The 23,287-nt window shown below is 44.5% G+C and overlaps 1 protein-coding gene across 1 annotated transcript; it reads right to left on the bottom strand.

Moving 5' to 3' along the window:
* Positions 1–2,411: 2,411 nt before the first annotated feature.
* On the bottom strand, positions 2,412–8,721 carry LOC123063493 (uncharacterized). Its single transcript, XM_044487292.1, has 10 exons — positions 8,253–8,721; positions 7,078–7,417; positions 6,738–6,837; positions 6,539–6,650; positions 6,265–6,373; positions 5,895–6,060; positions 4,909–5,002; positions 3,724–4,421; positions 3,472–3,645; positions 2,412–2,631 (listed from the first exon to the last, which is right to left on the bottom strand). Exons 1-8 carry the CDS (start codon positions 8,379–8,381, stop codon positions 3,951–3,953), a joined length of 1,521 nt encoding a protein of 506 aa, XP_044343227.1. The 5' UTR covers positions 8,382–8,721; the 3' UTR covers positions 2,412–2,631; positions 3,472–3,645; positions 3,724–3,950.
* Positions 8,722–23,287: the final 14,566 nt, after the last annotated feature.

Genomic DNA, 23,287 nt, shown 5'->3' with positions numbered 1-23,287 from the left:
ATCTTTCGATATCTCCAAGGCATCAAACATCTTGTCCTGATTTTTCAGTTTCACAAAAATGTGAACACCGATATCATTGGGTACATCGATCAAATCCCCATTATATCAGATCGTAGACAAGCGTAGTGTTCCTACTAGGTGTGGTAGCGACGAAGAACGCTGAAGCCGCGATGCGTTCCTGCACCGTGGCATTTTCTTTCTCATCTCTGGCCTATGGACCTTCTTGTTCTGACGATTGCCGGAATCGATCGACTCGCTCAACGGCGAGCGTGCTGATAACGTGTTAAGTAGAAAATCGAGAGAGGTTATATGAATCAAGTATATCTCTTTATTGATGATGATGGTATATATACTGTTACAAGGGACACGAGTAAAGGGTCGTGTCTATTGAGATAGAGAGGGAGAGGGGATACGTCTCCCCGAAGGGACAACCGCATGGACGGTTCCTATACTAAGGCGGTGCTTAATTAAGCAGAGATTATTAGGATTATAATTAATCCTATCACTTCGCCGCAACTTGTATGGAGCCGCTCAAGTGTTGGCGCTGCTACAAGGACTTCCACCTTGCCAGCCAGTGCTCTGGTCCGTCGCCAAATGCCTTCTCATCAGCACCTTCCTCGGGGCCTCGGCCTTGTGTTGATGTTGACCGTGGCGTGCCGGCTGGCCACGCTTGGATCGTGGATTTTTAGAGCATTTGCATTCAGGCCCTGCTATCTTAACTCTTCAATATCATTTTAAGATCCGTGCAACACAACTAACTTTCTATATGAATTTTTCTTTTTTTTTATTTCTCCCACATAGAACATATCTTGAAGTTCAAACCTATGCAGCGTGCCAAAGCTTTCTAACTAGAATCTAGGATAAATCTTCCAGAATTTTGTGTCCGACATAAATACAAAAATATATGATTTTTTTTAATCAAACAATACGTATTTTGTATATTTATATTTGACAAAAAAATCTGAAAGATTTATCCTACATTCTACTTAGAAAGCTTTGCCACATTGCATAGGTTTGAACTTCAAGATATGTTTTATGTGGGAGAAACAAAAAAGAGAAATGTATTTGCAGGAATCTTAAAGCAGAAAATGGATGGCTAGATAGAGAGGGCCTGGGTGCATATGCTCTAATATATATTTTCGGGCCATGCTTCATGGCAACATATTTGCTTTTAGGCCCTGACCGTAGAACAATGGTTCTACGGTAATTTAATTAAAATAAAATATTTACAAACTACAGCAAAATAAAAAGTTCATCCAATGCCTGTTCTATGAAATAACATGATTAAATTACAAAAAGCGAGCTATCCAGTCTTCAATTTGATCCGCCATGGCTTGCTTTGCTCAATAATTTTCAAAACATGTTGACTGTTGCTCAACATGCTGTCAATTTTTTAAGTATTTTGCATTTTAAAAAATACATTGAAGACACAACAATTGTGCGTGCTTGTTCACCTAATTTAAGATGCGGAAATAAACACAAACTTGGACAAAATAAAAACGGTTGGTGGGCAAATAATAGGGCAAAAAGATAACCATTTTCTAAAATTATTGTATTTTTCAAATAATTATGTAATTTAAAAATACAGCGAGAGTACATAATACTTGTGCACGCTTGTGGTCATGAATAAAGATAAATATATTTTACTATCATTTCTTTTTTCATAGCCGTACAAATTTTAGAAAAAGTTCATGAAACACAATATTTAAGATATAATAAAGATTTAAATATACAGTTTATTGTATATTAATAATTATTTTTATTTTTATATGAGGAAAATGGACACAAACCTAGGAGAATATAAAAAGGAAATCGTAAGAAAATGCATCAGCACAATAGTAGCGTTCTAGCTATCCGATATGCTTGTCTAAAAAAAAGCTATTTTCGTTACGCGGGTATCATTTGGCTAGCTTGTGTTGTCAATTTGGCAGGAGGTGTCGGGTTCTAATCCGAGCGTGCAATTTATTTTTCCATCTTATTCCTCTTTGCATGCTGACATGTGGGTCCTGTATCTGTACTGTACACTCATGTGGTACTGTGCATATCAGGAGACGTAGTCAGGACCATACGTATATGTGTGACGTATTTCCATCTTCAAGGACCGTATTGGAGCATTTCACAGAATTGCAGGACCGTTGTGTTACATGCCAACTAGTACAAGGACCATAGATGCAATTTAACTCACGTTGTTGGCATGTCAGACAGCGGCCATCAGCGATCACGACGAACATGGCCGGGAAGGGTGACCGTTGTGCTTCACCTCGAGTCCGTACGTCAACGCCAACGCCAACGCCGATGGCGTGTAAGGCGTCAGCTTACCGAGGCAGCGATTCTAGGACGGTTGATAGGAGATCGGACGGCCCCAATTATATAATACAATTTTTAAAAGGCCAACTGCCCGGAGTGCTTAAGGAGCATGAAGGTGTTCTGCTGTGTGTTTACGCATCAGAAGACTGACAAGTCAAGAAAACACATACTAGAAAAAGTAATATCATCAAACATATCACACCATAGTCACAAGTAAGCATCAAACTGCCGCCATCTGGACTCTTCCAACACTTCATTGTGGCAGCAACACGTAATGAAGTCCAACCATGTCTCTACAGCTCCTAGGAGCCACGCACAAGTTGCCTGAAACCAGAGCAGCGGTCCTTCACATCAGCAGGCATAAGAGAGAAGAACACAATCCAGAGTGAAATCAACTGCAAAGCTAAAGCAGAGGCTAGGCCTATCAAGTACTCCCTCTGTAAAGTAGTGATCTAGAAGATCTTATATTAATTTACAAAGGGAGTAAATAGTAATTACATGCACTTGTGTGCAAGGCACTTGATTCCTCTTTGATTGCTGTGCAAATGTCACACAAATCCCAAGGTTTGTCATATAAAATGTGCCGCCTAATACTACAACTTGTGCGAGTAAATCTTCCATCAAAGTCTATCCGCTGGACTCAGATGCAAGACTTAGAGAGTCATATCCTGGCAATACTGGTGCAGCTACAGTTACAGCTATACCTAGCACAGATTATTCAGTTATGTGTTCTCAGTGTTTCACATCTAATGGCTTGAATTGTCCTCAAGAAGAATATATCAACAACAAAAAAAAGCTGATACCAAATGCAACTCCTGAAGCTCTAAAAAGGAAATCCCCCATGCAAGTTTATCCATTGGACACGATACCCAGGTGAGACCAACTTTGAGTTTGAGCAGGAAATGAAAAAATGCTTATGAAGAACTGTCAGGGGCATGAATCCCAACGGTTTCCTGAACTCTAATGCTAAACAAACTCTGGATTGATTTACAGGAAGGGAAGATTACTTCACCAAGATGAAGACATCCATTTGGAATTTATTCAAGCCTTGCAATGAGAACTACTACCAAGTGCTTTTCCCTTCAGAAATACACTTTTTTTTTGCCAGGGGTTCTTGAGCACTTGCGCATGTACTACTATCACAACTTCACAGTTTTCACTTACCTAGACCAGAACATACGCTATTTCTGGCATTTGCTCGGGATGTCGAATTCTTCCCATGGTTTTCCTGTACGCGAGCTGCCAAGCAAATAGATCCTTACCACCACGAGTCACTCGGGCAACGCCTTTGCCAAGGGCACATATGCCTCTAGGCAACCCACCACATGCCCGGACCATCTAGTACCAAGTAAGTTACAAATTAGTGCACCAACAATTATTAAAAGTATAGCTATAAAGTATTCTACAGAAATACACCTGTTTTGCATAATCGTAAATTTCAGCATCAGCTTCTGTGATTTCAACTCCCGCATGGTACTTGAAAAGTCTCCAAGCATCTTCGTCCCCGAGGCACTTCATCTGCACAATATTTGATATCGTGCATTCCATGAATCCACACACCCTCTCTCCTTGATGTAAGAACCTTTTGATGACACCCAAGAGGCATCGGCAAACCAACAGCTACCAAGTCTGGGTAGGGTCCATCATAAAGGTTGTCTAATAGAAGCAAAAAAACTATCTTGCACAAGAATGTCAGTGATGATCTTAGCTCGGCAATGCTCCTCTAACGCCGACATCGTCTCCCAATCCAATTTCAAGAAAGAAGCAAGATGATGTTGCATAACTATCACGCTGCTGCCACCATCAAGAAATAAGATGTGACGGAATGAATCGGCATAGCTAGCAGCAATGAGTGAAAGAAGTCGCGTCTTGCCAACACCCGGCGGGCCCCATAGTCCAAGAAAGGACTCATCCGACCGCTCACTCTGTAAAAACTGAAGCACCTTATTCTTGTAAATGTCCATCCCCCAAAGGCCATGAATTCGTGACAGAGTTTCCCAAGCACGAATTGGGGTTTCTAATGTTGCTTGATCGTCAGAGATCTTTGCCTGATTAACAGAACGAGCACCAAACTCCATCATCAGAATGCCGATTTCGCAAATGATGACACTAACCTGATTCAAAGCAACAACATGGTCAGTAAGCTGGGTAGGGGGCAGCTTATATTGGCAGCCACCCATAAGCCCCAAAAGAACTAGCCCTAAGTCACGCGTGAAAAAACACATCCTAGTTTGCATGAGTGGGAAAGAAGTCAATTAGATTATGGAAAAAAATTAAATATCAAAGCAAGAATGGCACGTATGCTAGAGAGCCACATCTTAGTAAACTATAAACCATGGAGAAGGCATAGTAGATGTAGAAGACACATGGAAGTAAAGTTATCAGTGTATTAAGGTTAGTTCAGTCTTAGTTCAAAGCTGTGACACTTACTATGGATCAGAGGGAGTAATATAATACACATAATATGGCATGAAATGCATCAATTGTCGTGGGAGGTTAGTGAAGATGAGTATAGTGTTGGGCCTCTGATCAAAGTGGCGACATGGTCAAGATGTGGGGCGACCCTTATTTGTTCAGACATGGATCGACAGATTATCATACCTGTATCATGGGCACCCAGAGGAAGATCATCTTGGGCACCAATAAGCAGACCATGGAAGTAAGATTTAGTTGATGATCCACTGGAACCATGCGTCTGAAATGAAGAAAATTGTCAGATCATGCAATAATCAAAATTATACTCTTCACTTGTACCCTAAAGGACATAAAACATGTACTGCATATGGTTGAATAGTTGATACATAAGAGTATTATTAGAACAGCTTGGTCAGCATAACAATTACAATATAATTACAGACCAATGGAAACTCTGGTGATGGACAAAACGTATAAGCAAATGAAAGCAATGAAACATTGCATAGTCGAAACCGCAATGAAAAATGCATGGCAAACTTATAAGACAGTGGCCGGTCCCAAGCCCGGGTAAAGGAGGAGGGTTGTGAGACTTGGCGAGCCAACGTCAAAACTCAGCCACTCTTATGGAGATGAAACCCAAAAGAAAATGAATCACCAAAGAACTAGCCATAGATAGGGATGCGTGGAAGCTTGCTATCCATGTGCCAGAACCATGACTTGGTTGCGAGATCTTATGGGTTTCAGCTCTAGCCTACCCCAACTTGTTTGGTGCTAAAGGCTTTGTTGTTGTTGTAAAATTATGCAAGACAGTGGCGTTAACAATTTTTTCGATGATTGTTAAATAAATATATATCCAATAAATGCTTCAAATATATTGTGTGGATCATGGATGTCACACTCCCCATCTCGAAGCACATGCCCTTCACCACACAAACAAAAAACCATGTTGCACGAGCAAATCCCACCTTAATGTGGTGAAATTGTTACCAAAACTACATTGAATGATGAACCACAAAGATTCAGAAAGGAAGGAGGGAAGTATTTGTTGGAGAGATGCTCACCAGATTAAGTTTGGTAAAAACTAGTGTGCGCAGTTGAAACAAATTCCACTTAACACGTAAAAAACTAGAAGTACAGATAATCATGCAGTCTATGGAATTATCAATGCATACCTTTCTAGTTCAACTGGCCTTGTCCTTTCTGCTAACATGAGAATCAAAAAAAGAGGTACCATCGAAACACATAAATGACCAAGAGTATGCCCACTAACAATCTGAAGAGTCCACCTATAAATTTGTTTGTCCGCAACCTCTTCTACTCTAGCAAGGAGGTACAGTCCTGAAATTATTTTGAACAGAAAAAAAGATCAGATTGTATAACTTAGGTCATATTAGATTGCACTTTCAATAAGAGCTACCATAAGTTCATGTCTTGTGAGGAAACTAACTATAAAAAGACCCAGTAAATTGAGGTGAATCACAAATAGCAACCTACACAAATAATGAAAATGCATGCATTATATTGAGCAGAAACAACACTAACCTGCTGCCCATAACCAGTAGCTTGTTGATGCAAGGGACTTTGTTCTTGCCCAATCATCAAAACTTTCAATAATGAAAACGGCCTCAAAACATGTGAAAGTGGTCACCATCTTGACAAAAAGACCAATATGTCATCCTTCAGTATATTAAATGTCACAAAAGTAGGAACAAGAACAGGGTGAATTTATGCCGCTTTTTCTTTTCCAAGGAATTTTATGTACAAACATGATGCTGAATGTTATATCTACCGCATAGAAGGTCTAGGGAAGACTTACTGGCAATTTGTGCCAAAATAGGGTGCCATTTTCTGGGTTGAGATGGTAATAGCATGAACCAAAGCCAGCAGCACTGACACCAGCAAAGAGTGTGTAGAGATCCCCCTGTGACCTGCCAGCAGGATAAATATTAGAGTGCTTCAAATCTTAATTCGAGTTAAAACAGGAACCAAAATTAGCATGAGCATTAAGTCTGCACCATAGCCTAAAATAGCTTTTGCAGTGGTTAAGGATGAGCCCGGCGAGACCGACAAAAAAGAGGGGGATCGTTGAGATCACATTCAGCGTATTAGGGATCCCTGCAAATAAGGCATAAACGCTATTCATTATTATCAAGAGTATTAAACCATATAACTTTACCCCAGACTTTCCTTGCACAGAAAAACAATGTTCATGATTTATTCTATATGCAGAGGGCACAGGTACTCGGTGTTGACAATCAGAATCATTTATTCCGAATGGAGCGTAACTTAGCTGAATCTACTCTTCAAAAGGCAAACTGATGATGGGACAGAGAGCGTGAACCAGAGGTTAATTACCAAGGAAAAGTGTGCGTTGGTCAGCAAAGTCGTGGTAGTCCTCGTCATGCGGGATGGCGGCTATGACAAGCATGACCATGATGATTATGTCTGTATATGACACACACATCTTCCTACTCACCACATCCATCCACGCCACCACCCACTTCTTCCTCCAACTTACATCCTTCACAGCCACCTTGCGGTTATCCTCACAAGCTTGTTGCTGTTTAAGACGATTGAGCGAAAGTAGTTTGAGATCAGACGATGACGGCACCCAGTTCTTCCTTCTTTTCTCACTGTAGTTTTTTACCCAAACAGGCACAAACAAGTCTTCAGTTTCCATAACATAACTTCTCACCTGAAGAGAATATGAATTTCATGAATTTCCATGATACTACTCTGCAAGTTAGTTCTAAAGGGAAAAACATTGGATCCATATATCCAGCCATTTACAAGAAAACAATAAGGACCAAAGGTGACAAAGAAAGTAAGCCGCATAGGAAGTAAGCTGAGTTCAAGTTGCATCATTAGAAGAAAAAATCACATGTTGAATCATGTTGACTGCTCCCTCCGATCCATATTACTTGTCGCTAAAACGGATGTATCTAGCACTAAAATAGATGCTGCATAACAAGACAAGTGGATCAGAGAAGTGATAGTGGGTAGGAACCGATATCTTTGAAGTGTGCTCGTCCATTCTTGCGAGTCTTATGACCTTATCCCAAGCAAACCCACCTGCTCACATCCATTTGGAGCAATGCACACGACCCCTTATACTACCATATGTAGATTATATATAATTTAATGCAGAATAGCGGATCACATTGACTGTCCATGCCAAAGTACCGTACAAACAGGCAGCAATCTCCACGCGTTTTACAGTCCAAAGTTACTAGACAGACCACCATGAGCCCTATGACGCCATGACTTATGCATTCTCTAACACTCAAGACAAATGTACTGCCTAGTTTAGCACTACAAAATTATACAGGCTACATACATATACAGTGAGACAATTATTAACTCAATTAGTATAACAGAAGTAACATAAATTGCTACCCAATATAGAAGATTGGACAGGATTAACAGTGATACGCCCATCTACGAAGCGAGGTATTCCTTTCCGTCCAATCTAAAGGAGCGCAGGCATGGTAACAGTAAGGTAATTAATCCAGGGTCAAGGAACAAGATACCGTGGGGGATTTCGAACGTCCAGTGGGCCCTGAGAAAGGAGGCGGCGGGGACAGATCTGGCGGCGTCATGGGGTCTTGAGATCGGCTGCCTTGCGCTGTCGCGTCACCGGAGCCGACGTCCTCCATCATCCCCGCGCGCTCGCCGCCACACCTCCGACTAGCCGCGCTGGTGAGACCTTGGATACCGGTGGGGTTGCGTCGTCGGGGCCAGAGGAGGGAGTCGGGTGGATGCAGTCCGACGGCGGTGGGAGCAGACGAGGGCGTCAGGGTCGCGTCGTCGATGGCTGGGGCTGGGCGACGTCGAATGGATGTGGTCGAGTAGGGAAGAGAGGAGTGTGTATCTGCGGCGCCGGGGCGGGGGCGGCGGCGGCGGCGGCGGCGGGGGCGGTTGCTAACCCTAGGAGCGAGGGGAATCGAGCGTCGTCTGGTAGGTGCCGGTTCGGTCGAGACTTGGGCCGTCCCAGGTCGAAGTCGAAAAGGGATTTTGATTTTATTTGGGGTCCTCCAGAGACTTTTCCCATCGAACGTCCTTCTGGCCGTTGGATTAGCTGCACTAATCTTAAAGCACTCATGAGAGACACATCAGCAACCCCGAGTCATTCGGTAAGATGAAATTCAGGGAGCAACTAATTAACGAGCGCTTCTTCGGGAGCCTCGCAACGATCAGCGCCACTTGGGGCGCACTCAGCCATTCGTCATGTGTCGTGTTCTGGGCGCTCCCTCTGGATTTTTTTTCCGCACGCGTTTTCGGCTTTTTAAGCGGGTTTTTTTTGTTTTTTTCGACATTTTGGTTTTCCACCGGTCTTCCGGAAAAAAAATGCGCAAAAAATGCGGGTTTTTTTGTGAGAGTCACGGTTTTGCTTCAGCGAGAAGCACGGTTTTGTTTCGCGAGAGTCACAGCCGTGCCTCTCGGAAACGAAAAAAAAACATGTTTCCTGTTTTTTTTCCTTTCACGAGAGTCACGGTTTTGCTTCCGCGAGAAGCACGGTCGTGCTTTCGCGAGAGTCATGGTTGTACCTCGGAAACGAAAAAATAACGCGTTTTCTGTTTTTTTATTCCTTTCGCAAGAGTCACGGTTTTGCTTCCACGAGAGGCACGGTTGTGCTTTTGCGAGAGTCACGGCCGTGCCTCCTCGGAAACGAAAAAAAACGTGTTTTCTCTTTTTTTTTCCTTTCGCGAGAGTCACGGTTTTGCTTTCGCGAGAGGCACGTTTGTGATTTCGTCAGAAGCACGGGCGTGCCTCTTTCGCAAAGGGGAAAAATCATGTGCTCCCGGTTCAGTTTTTTTGTCCGGTTTTTTTGTGAGAAAAAGTTCGTCAATCCTATCAACATAGGATCTAGTTTTGAAGATTTTGACGCGAAGACTTCAACAACGAAAGCGGTTCAAGATTTGGATGCATGATTTAAGAGATAAAACGTTTTAAATAAATGAATCTATGAAAAAAAGGAAAAGTCCTAGGTTGCGACAAGTGACGCACATGGAGCGCATCATTTGTCGCAACCTAAGGAGTTGGAGTGATCTTGGCAACGGGTACTCCTTAACTAGCAATTTCGTTCATCTGCGAACGCCACGCACCGCATTCACCGGCACCATGCGGACGTCGATGAGGACTAGGCGGGAGGCGGCGGGCTGCGCCGGCAGCAAGGCGCGAGAGGAGGTGCGCAACACCGTTGATGTCTCTCAATCGAGATCCTCGGTGAGCGGACCTCGTCGGATCCGTCGAGATCATCGGCGTCGGGCTGGCGGCTCCACGAGCGGTCAGGCCACGCGTGCGGGGGTGGCGTTGATGGCTCGATCCAGCGAGGGCGTCCACGCGTGCAACAGCGACGAGTGCACCGTCAGTCGCATAGGGCTCCTAGCGCTCCGGCAGGGGCGGAGCTATCCAGAGGCGTGTGCAACGGTGGTACCTTAAGAATGTCAGGCAGGATAAACAATGAGGTAGAGAAAAGAAAAACCACAAGAAAAGATTTTTATTCTCTTTCTTTTTTAGGGAATGCCATTATGGCTACTTTATTGATTTGGTAATATAGTTACATCGTTTGCAATGACATTCACCAAAAAATCTGGGGGTTCATCGACCCACTTACAAGAACAATTACTATCATAAGCATATTTTGCTAAAGAGTGGGCTACCTCATTAGTTTCACGAACACAATGCATAAATTTTACAGATCCTATCATGCGAGCAAGGATAAAATAATCTGCGTAGATAGCCGATGTTTCACTCCATATCCTATCATGTCCTACACATGGATTTTTATTCTCTTAATTAAGAGATGATCTCTGAACAACAATATGCTCACCATATACTGGATTTAGGGATATCTAGTTATTGAAAATAAGACTATGAAATAACCCATTATAATTTTTTTTTCTTTGTCTCTTTTTTTTATAACTCCACTCTCCGGATTTTAATCATTCAGCAGTAGCATATCTGAGTGCACAACACATCTCAGAAAACCAAGGATTACATTAGACTACGTAGCAACATTCTCTACAGCTAAAGCTTCCTTAGCACAAGTACTAGATCATGAAGACGCGCGTTGCCGCGTCCGCCCATATTGAGAAAGTATAGAGATATGCATTATGATGGTTGTTACAATGAATTAATTATTCAAGAAACACAATATTAGCCCAGTTCATCTTAACAATCTAGGATAACACTCCCTTCTGTGAAATGCCAAGGTAGTTAATATATCATTTTAACATTGGAGAAGGTAAGACATCATATTTGCCTACTTTCAGAAGCCATCGCCTATGACCGTGTCATGCATTCTTTTGTGTTATGACAATGACATTCAACGCACATGATGAAGTAGACGTCAAACTTGGCGAATAAAATATGCTCGCAAACTAAATGGCAATTTCATCTGCTATTGAAACAGATTAAAACTAAATAATTTTCTATGTAAGCCAAAATTAAAATTATTCATGCTCATAATTACCCAAACAGACCCGCGCTACAAGCAAAGTACTAATATTGACATGTTTCTATCTACATACGTACATGCCGTATCATAGGGTCCATCGTTGAGTTGTGCAAAAGTAGAGAGAGGGCAAGAAAACTCAAAATATGATTGAGGAAAAGAGCATGGATAACAAACTGCATGTTCAATAATATTCGCATTAGGATTGCACACTTTAATTCCTAATGATTTATGGCTAGAAGGAATTAAACACGACCTGAAATTATCAACATTTGGCAATGACACTTTATTTCCAGAAGATCGACAGTAGCAGAATGCATGATCAACAAATGCCATTCTATCATGATTCATGCATCAAGCATATTCTACCCATGCGGCCATGCCTACCCAATTCTAAAATGTTGATAGCAGTAGCAAAGGAAAGAACATATGCTATAAGAGTTATTCAGTCTTACATACCCAAGCTGTACCAAAGAAACTAATCTTCATAGGTTGAGCTCATGCCAGAGACAGATTATATGAAATCCGAAACAAAGAGAAGGAAAAGGGAGCAGGCAAAACGCAAGTGCCTGGCTGAAATAAAAACCAAACAAATCGCATGGAATGTGGCACTAAACTCACAGTAATAGAGAGAACAAAGCTGAACAAAGGGCAATAATTTGTGAATAGTCGCACCTGTCCGTCGGCCATGATCACATAGCTAGCTGAGGTTTACTGTTTTTTTTAATTGGGTTTGAAGCACACCCATTGAGAAATCGTACAGGAAAACTCCAATGAGCAAGCACTGCAACCCTGTAAGGAGGAATAGAAAATCAGTTCCATAGATACGAAGACATGGAGGAGTGTGCGTCAAACCCAATTAGGGAGAATGGAAGATTGTAGTGACACAGCGATAGCTGAAATCATTTGCCATCATTACACACCGTCGACAATTATCAGGATAACTATGCGCTAGTGTTGACGCTCAAAAGTGGCACATTTATAAAGAGTGGCTTGAAGCTATGTCAAGAGTAATTCAAACTTACTATTGAAAGTCACTATGAGATGGCTCTCTCCGAGAAGATCAAGATGAATATGAAGATGGTCTAAAACGGAGTTCGGATGCAAAAGTTATGACAACTACAGAGATGCTCATGTTGACACCAGATTAAAGAATGGCTTGAAACCCAATTAAGATGTCCTTATATGGAAAAATGATGAACATGAAAGTTGTGAGTCTCGTCGAAATGGTGGATTTTGATATAAAAATCGTCTTAATCCAAGGTCGTATGCAACTTGTGAAGGCAAAACAAGGTCAGAAACAAAAGCCGCAGAGTCATTTCGGATCGACCGAGTTGATTTGATCGGTGAGACCGAGTTGGTCCGAAAATTTACTAGAGAGTTGGCAATGTTGACTCGGTAGGATCGAAGCAAACTAATCGGTAAGACCGAGATTGATCCAAAAATTACAGAAAGTTACAGAGAGTTGGCCACGTTCACTCGGTGGGACCGAAGCAAACCAACCGGTGAGACCGAGATTGATCCGGAAATTACCAAAGATTCGTGTCCGAGTTAGGTTAGGGTTTTTGATGTTTTGAATGGAATTTTTAGTCTTTTTCTTGTACGGAAAGTCCAGCCGCCTGATAAATAGATGAGAGGTGACGGCCGATTGAACAACACACAATCGATCAATTCATCTACCACTTTTTATCTTTTATCTTTTCTCCTTAACCCTAGTTCTTCTTCTTCCTCGTTCTTTGTCTGTTCTTCTTCTTTGCAGGGCGGCAAACCTCGAGGCCCTAGGGGCGATCAGGTCGACCTAGGGCAGCCCATAGCCGCCGCGCGTCCAGACGGGGTCCCTCCCGGACATGCGGGGTTTCGGTCTTCAAAAGCGCCCAAGGGATTGCCTGCGTACCGCGCTTCCGGCCGGGTCTCCTTCGACGTGAGCTGCGGTGCATCACCCTCGGCGTTGGAGGTACACGGTGACGTGTTCGTGTGCGAACACACTTTTTGGCGACTCCGCTGGGGACGAAGCTTTGAACGGTCTCCGGCCCGTTCTTGCTACGAAGAGATCGTCATCTAGGGTTTGCAATCTACAAAGGTAATATGAATACCCAATTCACATATGTAGATGCAAATAATGCGTATGTTGTTGCTAGATCATCTAATGAGCATAATGTATCGGCTAGCCCTAGCTTTATCAATCATGCATCTAATTATGTGCAAGGGCCGATGCAACAAAATCTCCCTGATTCTACTTCATATAATTTTAGCAACATGCAACATATGTATCCCAACTACCATGTATCGACAACCCCACAAATTTATATGCCGATGAATAACATGATGAGTTTGGTTAATCAAGTTGAGACACCCTATGTAAGAACTTCCAATGGTATGCAACAAAGTGTTTCAAGTTTTTATTCATCGGCAAATAACTTACAGTATGTTAATCCAAACGTGTCGGTGGATAAGGGAATTGGCCATGTTACTACTAGTTATTTGGCCAATTACCCTCAACCATCATATGCTACACCTCATGTTAGTAATTTTTCAGCACCGTATGCAACTGTAGATGTTCATAATTCGGCCCCGCATCTTCATGGTCATAGCCGAATAAGTGAAAATTTTACAGGAACACATGTGCCGTCATCAAATACTGTAGCATATAATGCATACTCTACGCAATTTGAGAATTTCGGCAACACTCGCGAATCATTGCCGAAAGAATCTGAAAGTATTGCGGAGCAATCTCTTCCAGAAGCGGTTGTGGCTGCATTAAAAAAGAGCTTGGCACAAAACAAGAGGATTAGTGCTCTTTGCCTTGAACAATATGAAAAGGGGTTGTTTCTTGATTATGCTGCAATAAAGGCTAGAGTGTTGCAAAAAGATGAAACTTCATCAATCGATAGAATTGGTGAGAGAGCATATCGTTATACAGAAGTGCATACACCTCCACCTAGTACCACGGCATATTATACACCCCCTACACAGTTGCAAAATTTCGGCAACAGTTCATTGCCGAAAGATCCTAAAAGCATTGGGGGGCAAACTACACTAGAGAGGGCTGAAATTGAGAGGGGGGTTAAAGCTTTGCGCGATAGGGTGCAAGTACTTCGCCAAGAGAGAATTGATAGGGAATTAGCTCAAAGAAAACAAGCCTTGCCAATTGATATAACCAGTGAAAAGAATGATGATTCGGAAACTAAAAGTGCTTCGGTTGAAAAGGCCGAATCAAGTAGTAAAGATTCTGAATCCATCAAATTCAAAGAGGCAAACATTGTTGAGAAAGGGCATGGGAAGTATAGCAAGACAACCATACTTGATTTTTCTGAAGTTAATGGAACCTACTTCCTGCCCTATGAGTTTCGTGCCATAGGAGTTGATGAGCTTCAAGAACAAGAACAAGTAGCCGAAGGAAGTTTGGTGGACGAAGATCTTCAAACTAATTATGCACGAAACCAAGAGAAAGATGATGACAAGGCGTTGGGGAGCTATCCGAAGGCGGAGCAAGATATTCTTCAAGTCACACTGAAAGGGTCGATATGGTTGACTAGAGGGGGGGGGTGAATAGGCAACTAACAATTTTTAGCTTTTCTTTAACAATTTAAACTTTGCATCAAAGTAGGTTGTCTAGATATGCAACTAGGTGAGCAACCTATATGATGCAACAAGGATAGGAACACAAGCAAGCAAGAGATATGAAACAAATAAGCTTGCTCAAATAAAGGCACGAGATAACCAAGAGTGGAGACGGTGGAGACGAGGATGTGTTGCCGAAGTTCCTTCCCTTTCAGAGGAAGTACGTCTCCGTTGGAGCGTGTGGAGGCACAATGCTCCCCAAGAAGCCACTAGGGCCACCGTATTCTCCTCACGCCCTCACACAATGTGAGATGCCGTGATTCCACTATGGTGCCCTTGAAGGCGGCGACCGAACCTTTACAAACAAGGTTGGGGCTCTCTCCACAACTTAATTGGAGGCTCCCAACAAAACCACGAAGCTTCACCACAATGGAATATGGCTCCGAGGTGACCTCAACCGTCTAGGGTGCTCAAACACCCAAGAGTAACAAAATCCACACAAGAAAGTATGGGGAAGCAAATATCCTTTGGTGGAAGTGTAGATCTAGGTCTCCTCCTTCAATCCCTAGCAAATCAACAAGTTTGAGTGGCTAGAGAGAGAGATCGGGCAAGAGAGCTTGGAGTGCATTAATGGTGGAGTGAGAGAGGTCAAAGGTGGGAGTGGTAGGTGGGAGAAGCTCCCTTATATAGCAACCCTAAATTCCAGCCGTTACTGCGTTTTTTGTACTGCACCGGTACAACCGGTCCTCGTCCCGGTACAATTGGGACTCACGGTGTATCTGCAGAACCCTACCAAGCGGTACAACCGGACCTATAGGCGATAGTACCGGCTAAGAAAATTAACCGGACTAACCACCTAGCCACCGCACAACCACCGCATCAAAACAGGAGCTTGACCGGCACTTGGGCGGTGCCTGGCCGGAACAACCGCATGGCCTTGAGCTCTTGAGCGGCTAAGTTCAGAGCGGAAGAACCGCTCGGAACACCGGTGGTACCGGTCATTGAGGAACGACCGGACCAACCGGGCCACTATCGCCCAAGAACCGCATCAAACCAGAAGCGCGAGCGGTACTTGAGCGGTGTATGGCCGGAACCACCGTCCTAGCTTTTGCAGAGCCTGGTGGCGGTACCACCGCCTGGAGGCAGCGGTACAACCGCTCGAGCAAAGCTGATGAGCGACAAGACCCAGCGGTACAACCGCTCCAGAGAGCGGTACAACCGCTGGGCAGAAACAATGAGCAGGAATAGATAAGGGAAGATACAAGGAAAACTCTCTCTCTCTCACACCTGATAAAGACATAGGAGGGGTGATGAAGGTGTACGTGAAAAGATTCCCCTAGTCCTTTCTAATGAGGATTCCCTCTTGATAGTACGGGTTCCCTACGACCAAAGAGATAAAAAAACATAGGGGACACCGTCTTCGATCTTTTCCTACAAGAGAGAATAGCAATCGACGTAGGCTTAAGCATCGAGAACCTGAAACATATAGCACACGATTAGACCACAAAGGGTTGTCATCATCATCCAAAACATAAAGAGGGGAAATGCCCTTTCAATCTCCCCCTTTTTGGTGGATGATGACAACAACACGATTTGCAAGAGATAAGTCAAGTGAAATCTAGACGGAACTCCCCCTGAATGTGTGCCCCAACAGGAACTAGCTGTTAGAAATCATGGGCACACTTTTAGGACTAGACTCCCCCTAGATTTTATAGACTCACCACTCTGAGCACGAAAAGGAGAGACAATATAATACTTAGAGGTAATAATAACGATAATGACCGAAGAACGGAAAGGTAAAAGGAGTAACATAAGTCTCTCACACAGCAAGGACGAAACCCAAAACCAACTAAACACGAGAAAAAGAGAAAACCCAAAGCCCAAGCAAATCCCCGAGACCTATAGAACCCTCTCCCCCTTTGGCATCAAGACACCAAAAAGGAAAAGAGTGAAGCTAGCATCCCAAAGCTCGGCGTCCTCCTCTGACTCCTCGGTCGCATCTGGATCCTCATCATCAGAGTCGTCCATCGTCGTCGTGATCAGATTCCTCCATGGCATTGTCAGCTGCTGCAAGCGAGAAGGATGGCTGGTGAGGGGCTTCATCATCAGTCCAGGTGCTATGGGTAGAGATCCAACGCTCCTCTGGGGTGATGCTCTTCTCAGAGCCACTCTGAACCGGTATGTTGAGGTGCTTCATCATTGCAATTTGGCGACGCCGTGCAAGCTTCTCATTGACATGTGCCTCATACATCTTCTTCTGGATCTCAGCCTAGAGAAAAAAGGTCTTCTTGACCTTGGCAGTAAGTTTGGCCACCCACGAAGGCTTGGCCCCTGGCTCCAGCTCAAAGTCCTCATCGTTAGAAGTAGCATAGACATCCTCAGGAGCATTCTCAGGGAAGCGAGGCTCGGCATGCTTCTTCTTCTTAAGGAGCTTGACCTCATGAACAGTGAGGTTGTCTGGAGAAGTGAGGAGCTCTCCAGGACAACGAACAGCCCACACAGAGTTCAGAAAGCACATGACAAACGGGGCGTAGATTGGGACTTTATGGTAGATGACCATGTTGTACATCTCATGCCACATCCAATTTGACACATCAAACGTTGCCCCTGTCCCCACCATGGTCTTCATAGAAACCATCAAATCAACCAGATAGCCATGAATCTCATCTTGATTGCCCACCTTGGGCAAGAGCACATTGCGGAACACTCGGTGCATGATGTCATAGACCTTCTCCAAATCCTTGGATTCTCCAATAATCCCACGGCCCCGAATGTACAGAGGGGCAAGCTTCTCCTTAAGCATGGACTCAGGAAAATCATGAGGACGAATGCCACCCCTTCCTTCCAGACCGGTATCCTCGTACCCAATAGCATTGCAGAAGGCCCTCCAGGGAACGTGAAACAATTCATCGCGACACATGAAGGTGAGAGTGCACGCATTATCTTCCCCAAAATGAACCGTGGCATAGAACTGATGGATGAGTTGAACATCAAAGTCACAGTTGACTGACATGAGCTTGACAAGATCAAACTCCTCGCAGAGAGCTAGCGCCTCACCAAAATACTCCAAGTTGTTTCTCCAATGGTCAAGATCAATTGTCCACTGCTTGGCATATCTGTTCTTGTTGTGCTCAAAGAGTTCATGAACAATCCGCACTTGCATCTCATTCCGGAACTGAACAATGGTCCATCGGGGAGCAATAGGAACCTCATACGGATTCTTTGATCGGAAGGCTTCCCAATCCTTGGCTTTCCAACGATGCAACGGCATAACCACACGTTGCTTAGCAGCTGCAGACTTTTCACGGCGAGTGGGCTTCGTGGGAATCACAACTTCTTCTTCATCATCAGACACAACCGGGCGCAAGGTCCTTCGTGCCCTCTTCTTGGTCTTGCAAGGAGCAGAGCGAGAACTAGAGCCACCTGAACACACACACGAAAAGAACACACAAAAACCGAACAAGGATGAGAGGATTGCACCCACTAGCAGAAAAGGAACAAGTTGCAACAACAAAGAAGATAAAACAGTGCTTTGTGGTTGATATACTCCGGTTATACCGGATCTTCCGCCGGTAGTACCGCTCCAGCGGTTGTACCGCCCGCAGGGGCGGTAGAACCGCTGACAGTGGCACTACCAGGGAAGATAAATCTAACCGAGGCATACGAATCACACAAGTAATATTCCAAATTCTAAGTGCTGCAAACAAGACAGGAGGCTAACAAGGGTCTCTTCTAAACCAAAGATCGAACACTAAACGCGGAACTTTGAGTAATGCCCTAGACAAGGAAGAACCCTAGAAAGAACTAGAAGTAAAGAACATGAGGCATTACCACCATCCATGAGAAGAGATCAGGAGGCCTCCATGGAGAGAATCCACGGAGAGCCAAGGATCTGAAGCGCGAGACGCACTCCGGGGCAGGGGTAGAGATGGTCGGTGGCTAGGGCAAGAGAAGAGGAACGAGGACGAAGGGAAAAAGACAACCCTTCAGCCCCGACGGGTATAAATAGGCCCGTAGACATGCCCTGGTAGAACCGCTTAGGGGAGCGGTTGTATCGCTCGTCAGGCACAGACCGGTTGTTAGAGACAGTACTTCCGGTGCCAGGGAGGCAGCGGTAGTATCGCTTGACGTCAACCGGTAGTACCGGACGTAGGTTACCGTGGTTTTGAGCGGTGGAACCGCCTAAGCACAGAACGGAGACCCAACGGGACAGCACAACCCGGTACCAGCGGTAGAACCACCCGTGATACCGGTTGTACTGCCCGACCACCTATGCCCAAGCCAAGATCAAATGAGTGCAATCCGAAGGGAGGAGGAAGGGGCACACGCAGGAGAGAAGCAACACCCTAGGAGAACCCAACACAAAAAGCAAAGACAGCACAAAGAGAAAACACCACGAGAACAACAAGGCTAACTCCAACCTCCCGAAGGGAGGACGGTGGCCGGGGCCGCCTATGTTTGAGTCAATTGGTATGGCACCGCGAAGAATTATCCTTGGGTCCATGACCAAAACTCGTCTTTGAAGCACAAGTACCATCAAACATGGCTAATGTGAAAGACTTGATTGATTTATGCATAATGGGGGGGGAGAGTTCATTGAGAGAACATCACTCCCCCTATGTCCATGCCTGCATCTAAATAGGACAACACGTTGAGTATGGTGGGGTGTGCAAGGGTTCAAGCAACATTGCTTGAATCGATGATATTTAGCTCATGCCTTAACTCGCGAAATCTTGCTTCATCCAAGGGCTTCGTGAAGATGTCTGCAAGGTTATCATGAGTGTTGACGTAGTTGAGCTCGATCTCTCCTCGCCTAATGTGATCCCGGATGAAGTGATACCGGATCTCAATATGCTTCGTCTTGAAGTGTTGCACCGGGTTGAGAGAGATCTTGATGGCACTTTCATTGTCACACCAAAGAGGCACTTTTTCACAAGTGACACCGTAATCCTTTAAAGTTTGCCTCATCCATAAGAGTTGTGCACAACAACTACCGGCCGCTACATACTCCGCTTCGGTGGACGAGAGAGACACACAACTTTGCTTTTTGGAAGACCAACTTACCAAAGAGCAACCAAGGAATTGGCACCCTCCGGAAGTGGACTTCCTATCCACTTTGTCTCCCGCCCAATCAGAATCCGAGTACCCTACAAGCTTGAAGTTTGATCCTCTTGGGTACCATAAGCCAAAGTTTGGGGTATGAGCCAAATATCAAAAGATTCGTTTGACCGCCACATAGTGACTTTCCTTAGGTGCGGCTTGAAACCGTGCACAAATTCCCACACTCAACATGATGTCTGGTCTAGATGCACAAAGGTAAAGCAATGATCCAATCATGGAACGATATACCTTTTGATCCACCACTTTACCATTGGGATCTAAGTCAAGTTGGCACTTGGTGGGCATTGGAGTGGAAGCCGGCTTGACGTCACTTAGCTTGAATCTCTTGAGCATGTCTTGAGTGTATTTGGATTGATTGATGAAGGTTTCTTCTCTTCTTTGCTTCACTTCGAACCCTAGAAAGAACTTCAACTCTCCCATGGAGGGCATCTCGAACTTTGAGGTCATGAGAGCGGCAAATTCCTCATTGAAAGCTTTGTTAGGAGAACCAAAGATAATATCATCAACATATAATTGGCACACAAACAACTCCCCTTTGACCTTCTTAGTAAAAAGAGTGGGGTCGATTAGCCCAACTTCAAAACCACGGTCTTGTAACAACTCGGTAAGGTGGTCATACCACGCACGTGGGGCTTGTTTAAGGCCATAGAGTGCCTTATCGAGTTGATACACATGATCGGGAAAGTAGGGATCCTCGAACCCGGGGGGTTGCTTGACGTAAACCAATTCATTAATGGGACCATTAAGGAAAGCACTCTTCACATCCATTTGTTGTAACTTAAAGTTATGATGAGAAGCATATGCAATCAACATGCGAATGGATTCAAGACGAGCAACGGGAGCAAAGGTTTCACCGTAGTCGATACCCTCGACTTGGGAGTAGCCTTGTGCTACCAACCGAGCCTTGTTACGAATGATAATCCCATGGGCATCTTGCTTGTTCTTGAATATCCACTTGGTTCCAATGACATTGTGGTTCCCCGTTGGCCTTGGCACCAATCTCCACACTTTGTTACGCTCGAAGTTGTTGAGTTCTTCGTGCATGGCATTGAGCCAATCCGGATCTTCTAGCGCCTCATAGACCTTGTGGGGTTCCACACAAGAGACAAACGCGTGATGCTCACAATAATTTGCTAATTGTCTACGAGTGCTTACCCCCTTTCTTAAGCTTCCAAGCACATTCGTCATGAGATGATCCTTGGTGGAGAGCTTGGAAGCAACCTTGGCGGCACGACGCTCTAATTCCTCCTCGGTGGTGAGTTGAGGAGCGGTTACTTGATCATCTTGAGCGCCGTCATGAACTTGTTCTTGATCTTGAACTTGCTCGGGGGATAGAACTTGACTTTGGGCATCACTTGGTGTGTCAACACTGTCTTGAGTATGATCTTGCCCTTGGTCTTGTCCATGAGGTTGAGGGCCTTCACTTTGTTCTTCGGAAGCGTGTGGGCCTTGGGTTGGTGATGGCTCCACTTGAGTGGAGCATTGTCCTTCTCCTTCGGCCACAAGGGGTTCCTCAATGGGTAGAATGAAACCAACACCCATTCTTCTTATGGCTTGAGGAGGAATTTCATCACCTACATCACAAGTGTCACTTTGCTCCACTTGGGAGCCGTTATTCTCATCAAACTCCACGTTACACGTTTCCTCAATAAGTCCCGTGGATTTATTGAGGACACGGTAAGCATGAGAGTTTGTAGCATAACCAACAAATATGCCCTCATAAGCTCTAGCCTCAAATTTAGACAACCGAACACCTTTCTTGAGAATGAAACACTTACACTCGAATACCCGGAAGTACTTGAGGTTGGGCTTGTTACCGATGAGTATCTCATATGGAGTCTTGTTCAAGCCCTTGCGGAGGTAGAGCCGATTGGATGCATGACACGCGGTGTTGATGGCTTCGGCCCAAAAGTTGTACGGAGACTTGAACTCCGCCATCATGGTCCTTGCCGCATCCATGAACGTCCGGTTCTTCCTCTCCGCAACACCGTTTTGTTGAGGGGTGTATGGTGCGGAATATTGATGCTTGATTCCCTCATCACTAAGAAATTCATCCAAGGTGTAGTTCTTGAACTCGGTGCCGTTGTCACTTCTTATTGTCAAGATCTTTGCATTGTGTTGACGTTGTGCTTGAGTAGTCGTCCACAATCACCAAGCAATACTTCCTACCTCCAAGACTATCGAAGGATGGGGGCCCAAAAAGATCCATGTGAAGGAGCTCCAAGGGCCTCTTTGAATAAATGATAGTCGTGGGAGGGTGAGCCTTCTCATGTAGCTTTCCTTCGATACAGGCACTGCAAGCACGATCTTTAACAAAACTAACATTCGTTAGTCCACGGACATGGTCCCCCTTGAGAAGACTTTGCAAAGATCTCATATTGACATGGGCTAAACGGCGATGCCAAAGCCATCCCACATCAACTTTAGCCATTAGGCATGTCGCGGTCTTAGTGGGTCGCTCCGAAAAGTTAATCACATATAGACCGTTCTCGACATGCCCAACAAAAGCTACTTTAAGAGTCTTGCTCCACAAGAGGGCCACGGTATCGATATCAAAGAAAGTGGCAAAGCCCATGATTGCAAGTTGACAAACGGAAAGTAAATTGTATGCAAGGGACTCAACAAGCATGACCTTCTCGATCGTGAGATCATGAGAGATGACCACCTTGCCAAGTCCCAATACCTTAGAGGATGAGGCGTCACCCCACTCGACATTGGTGGGCATAGATGGAACTTTGTGCACGTCCACCACCAAGTCCTTGCTTCCGGTCATATGATTTGTGGCTCCGCTATCGAGCAACCATGATCCACCACCGGAAGCAAACACCTACAAGAGATCAATGCTTGGTTTTAGGTACCCATTTCGTAATGAGTCCTTTGATGTTAGTAACAAGGGTCTTAGGAACCCAAATAGACCATTCAATGTACTCATGAAGAGAACCAACAAATTTGGCATAAACATGCCCATCACTAGCACGACATAACACATAAGAAGGATTAAAATCTCCGGCTTTGTTGGGAGGGGTGACATTGCCCTTCTTGACATTGTTCTTGTTCTTCTTCTCCCCGGGGACACTCTCTCCCTCCCTCACAAAGGTTTGCATGAGGGGAGGAGGTCGTTTGGTCTTTTCATTCTTCTTCTTGTTCTTGGAGTCGGGCACGTACCCAACCCCTTCCTTGGCCACACCTCCCTTTTGGTTGATCAAGAGATCGTTGAGGTTCTTCTTGCCTTGTATGCAAGTCGCAAGACCTCTCTCAAGTTGCTCCTTTAACTTAGCATTTTCCTCAACGAGATGTATATGCTCACAACACGGGTTAGTAGCATTTGCATTATCAATTAAAACCATATGAGGAAAAGTTGCTTTCTCCTTAGTTAGCTTCACTTGGAGTTGATCATGAGACTCCTTGAGACTAGCGTGAATACCC

Source organism: Triticum aestivum, chromosome 3A (genome assembly GCF_018294505.1).
Source record: "Triticum aestivum cultivar Chinese Spring chromosome 3A, IWGSC CS RefSeq v2.1, whole genome shotgun sequence".
Taxonomy (NCBI): domain Eukaryota; kingdom Viridiplantae; phylum Streptophyta; class Magnoliopsida; order Poales; family Poaceae; genus Triticum; species Triticum aestivum.
Note: the sequence above shows the minus strand (reverse complement) of the source record. Positions and strands in the feature narration are given on the sequence as shown.

Bases quoted from the DNA above. Each gene is read 5' to 3' on its own strand.
- LOC123063493 (XM_044487292.1), bottom strand. From the start codon at position 8,381: ATGATGGAGGACGTCGGCTCCGGTGACGCGACAGCGCAAGGCAGCCGA. The intron at 6,838-7,077 runs GTAATTAACCTC...CCTTATTTGCAG, and splicing joins CCAACGCACACTTTTCCTTG to GGATCCCTAATACGCTGAAT. The intron at 6,061-6,264 runs GTTAGTGTTGTT...AAATAATTTCAG, and splicing joins CTACTGGTTATGGGCAGCAG to GACTGTACCTCCTTGCTAGA.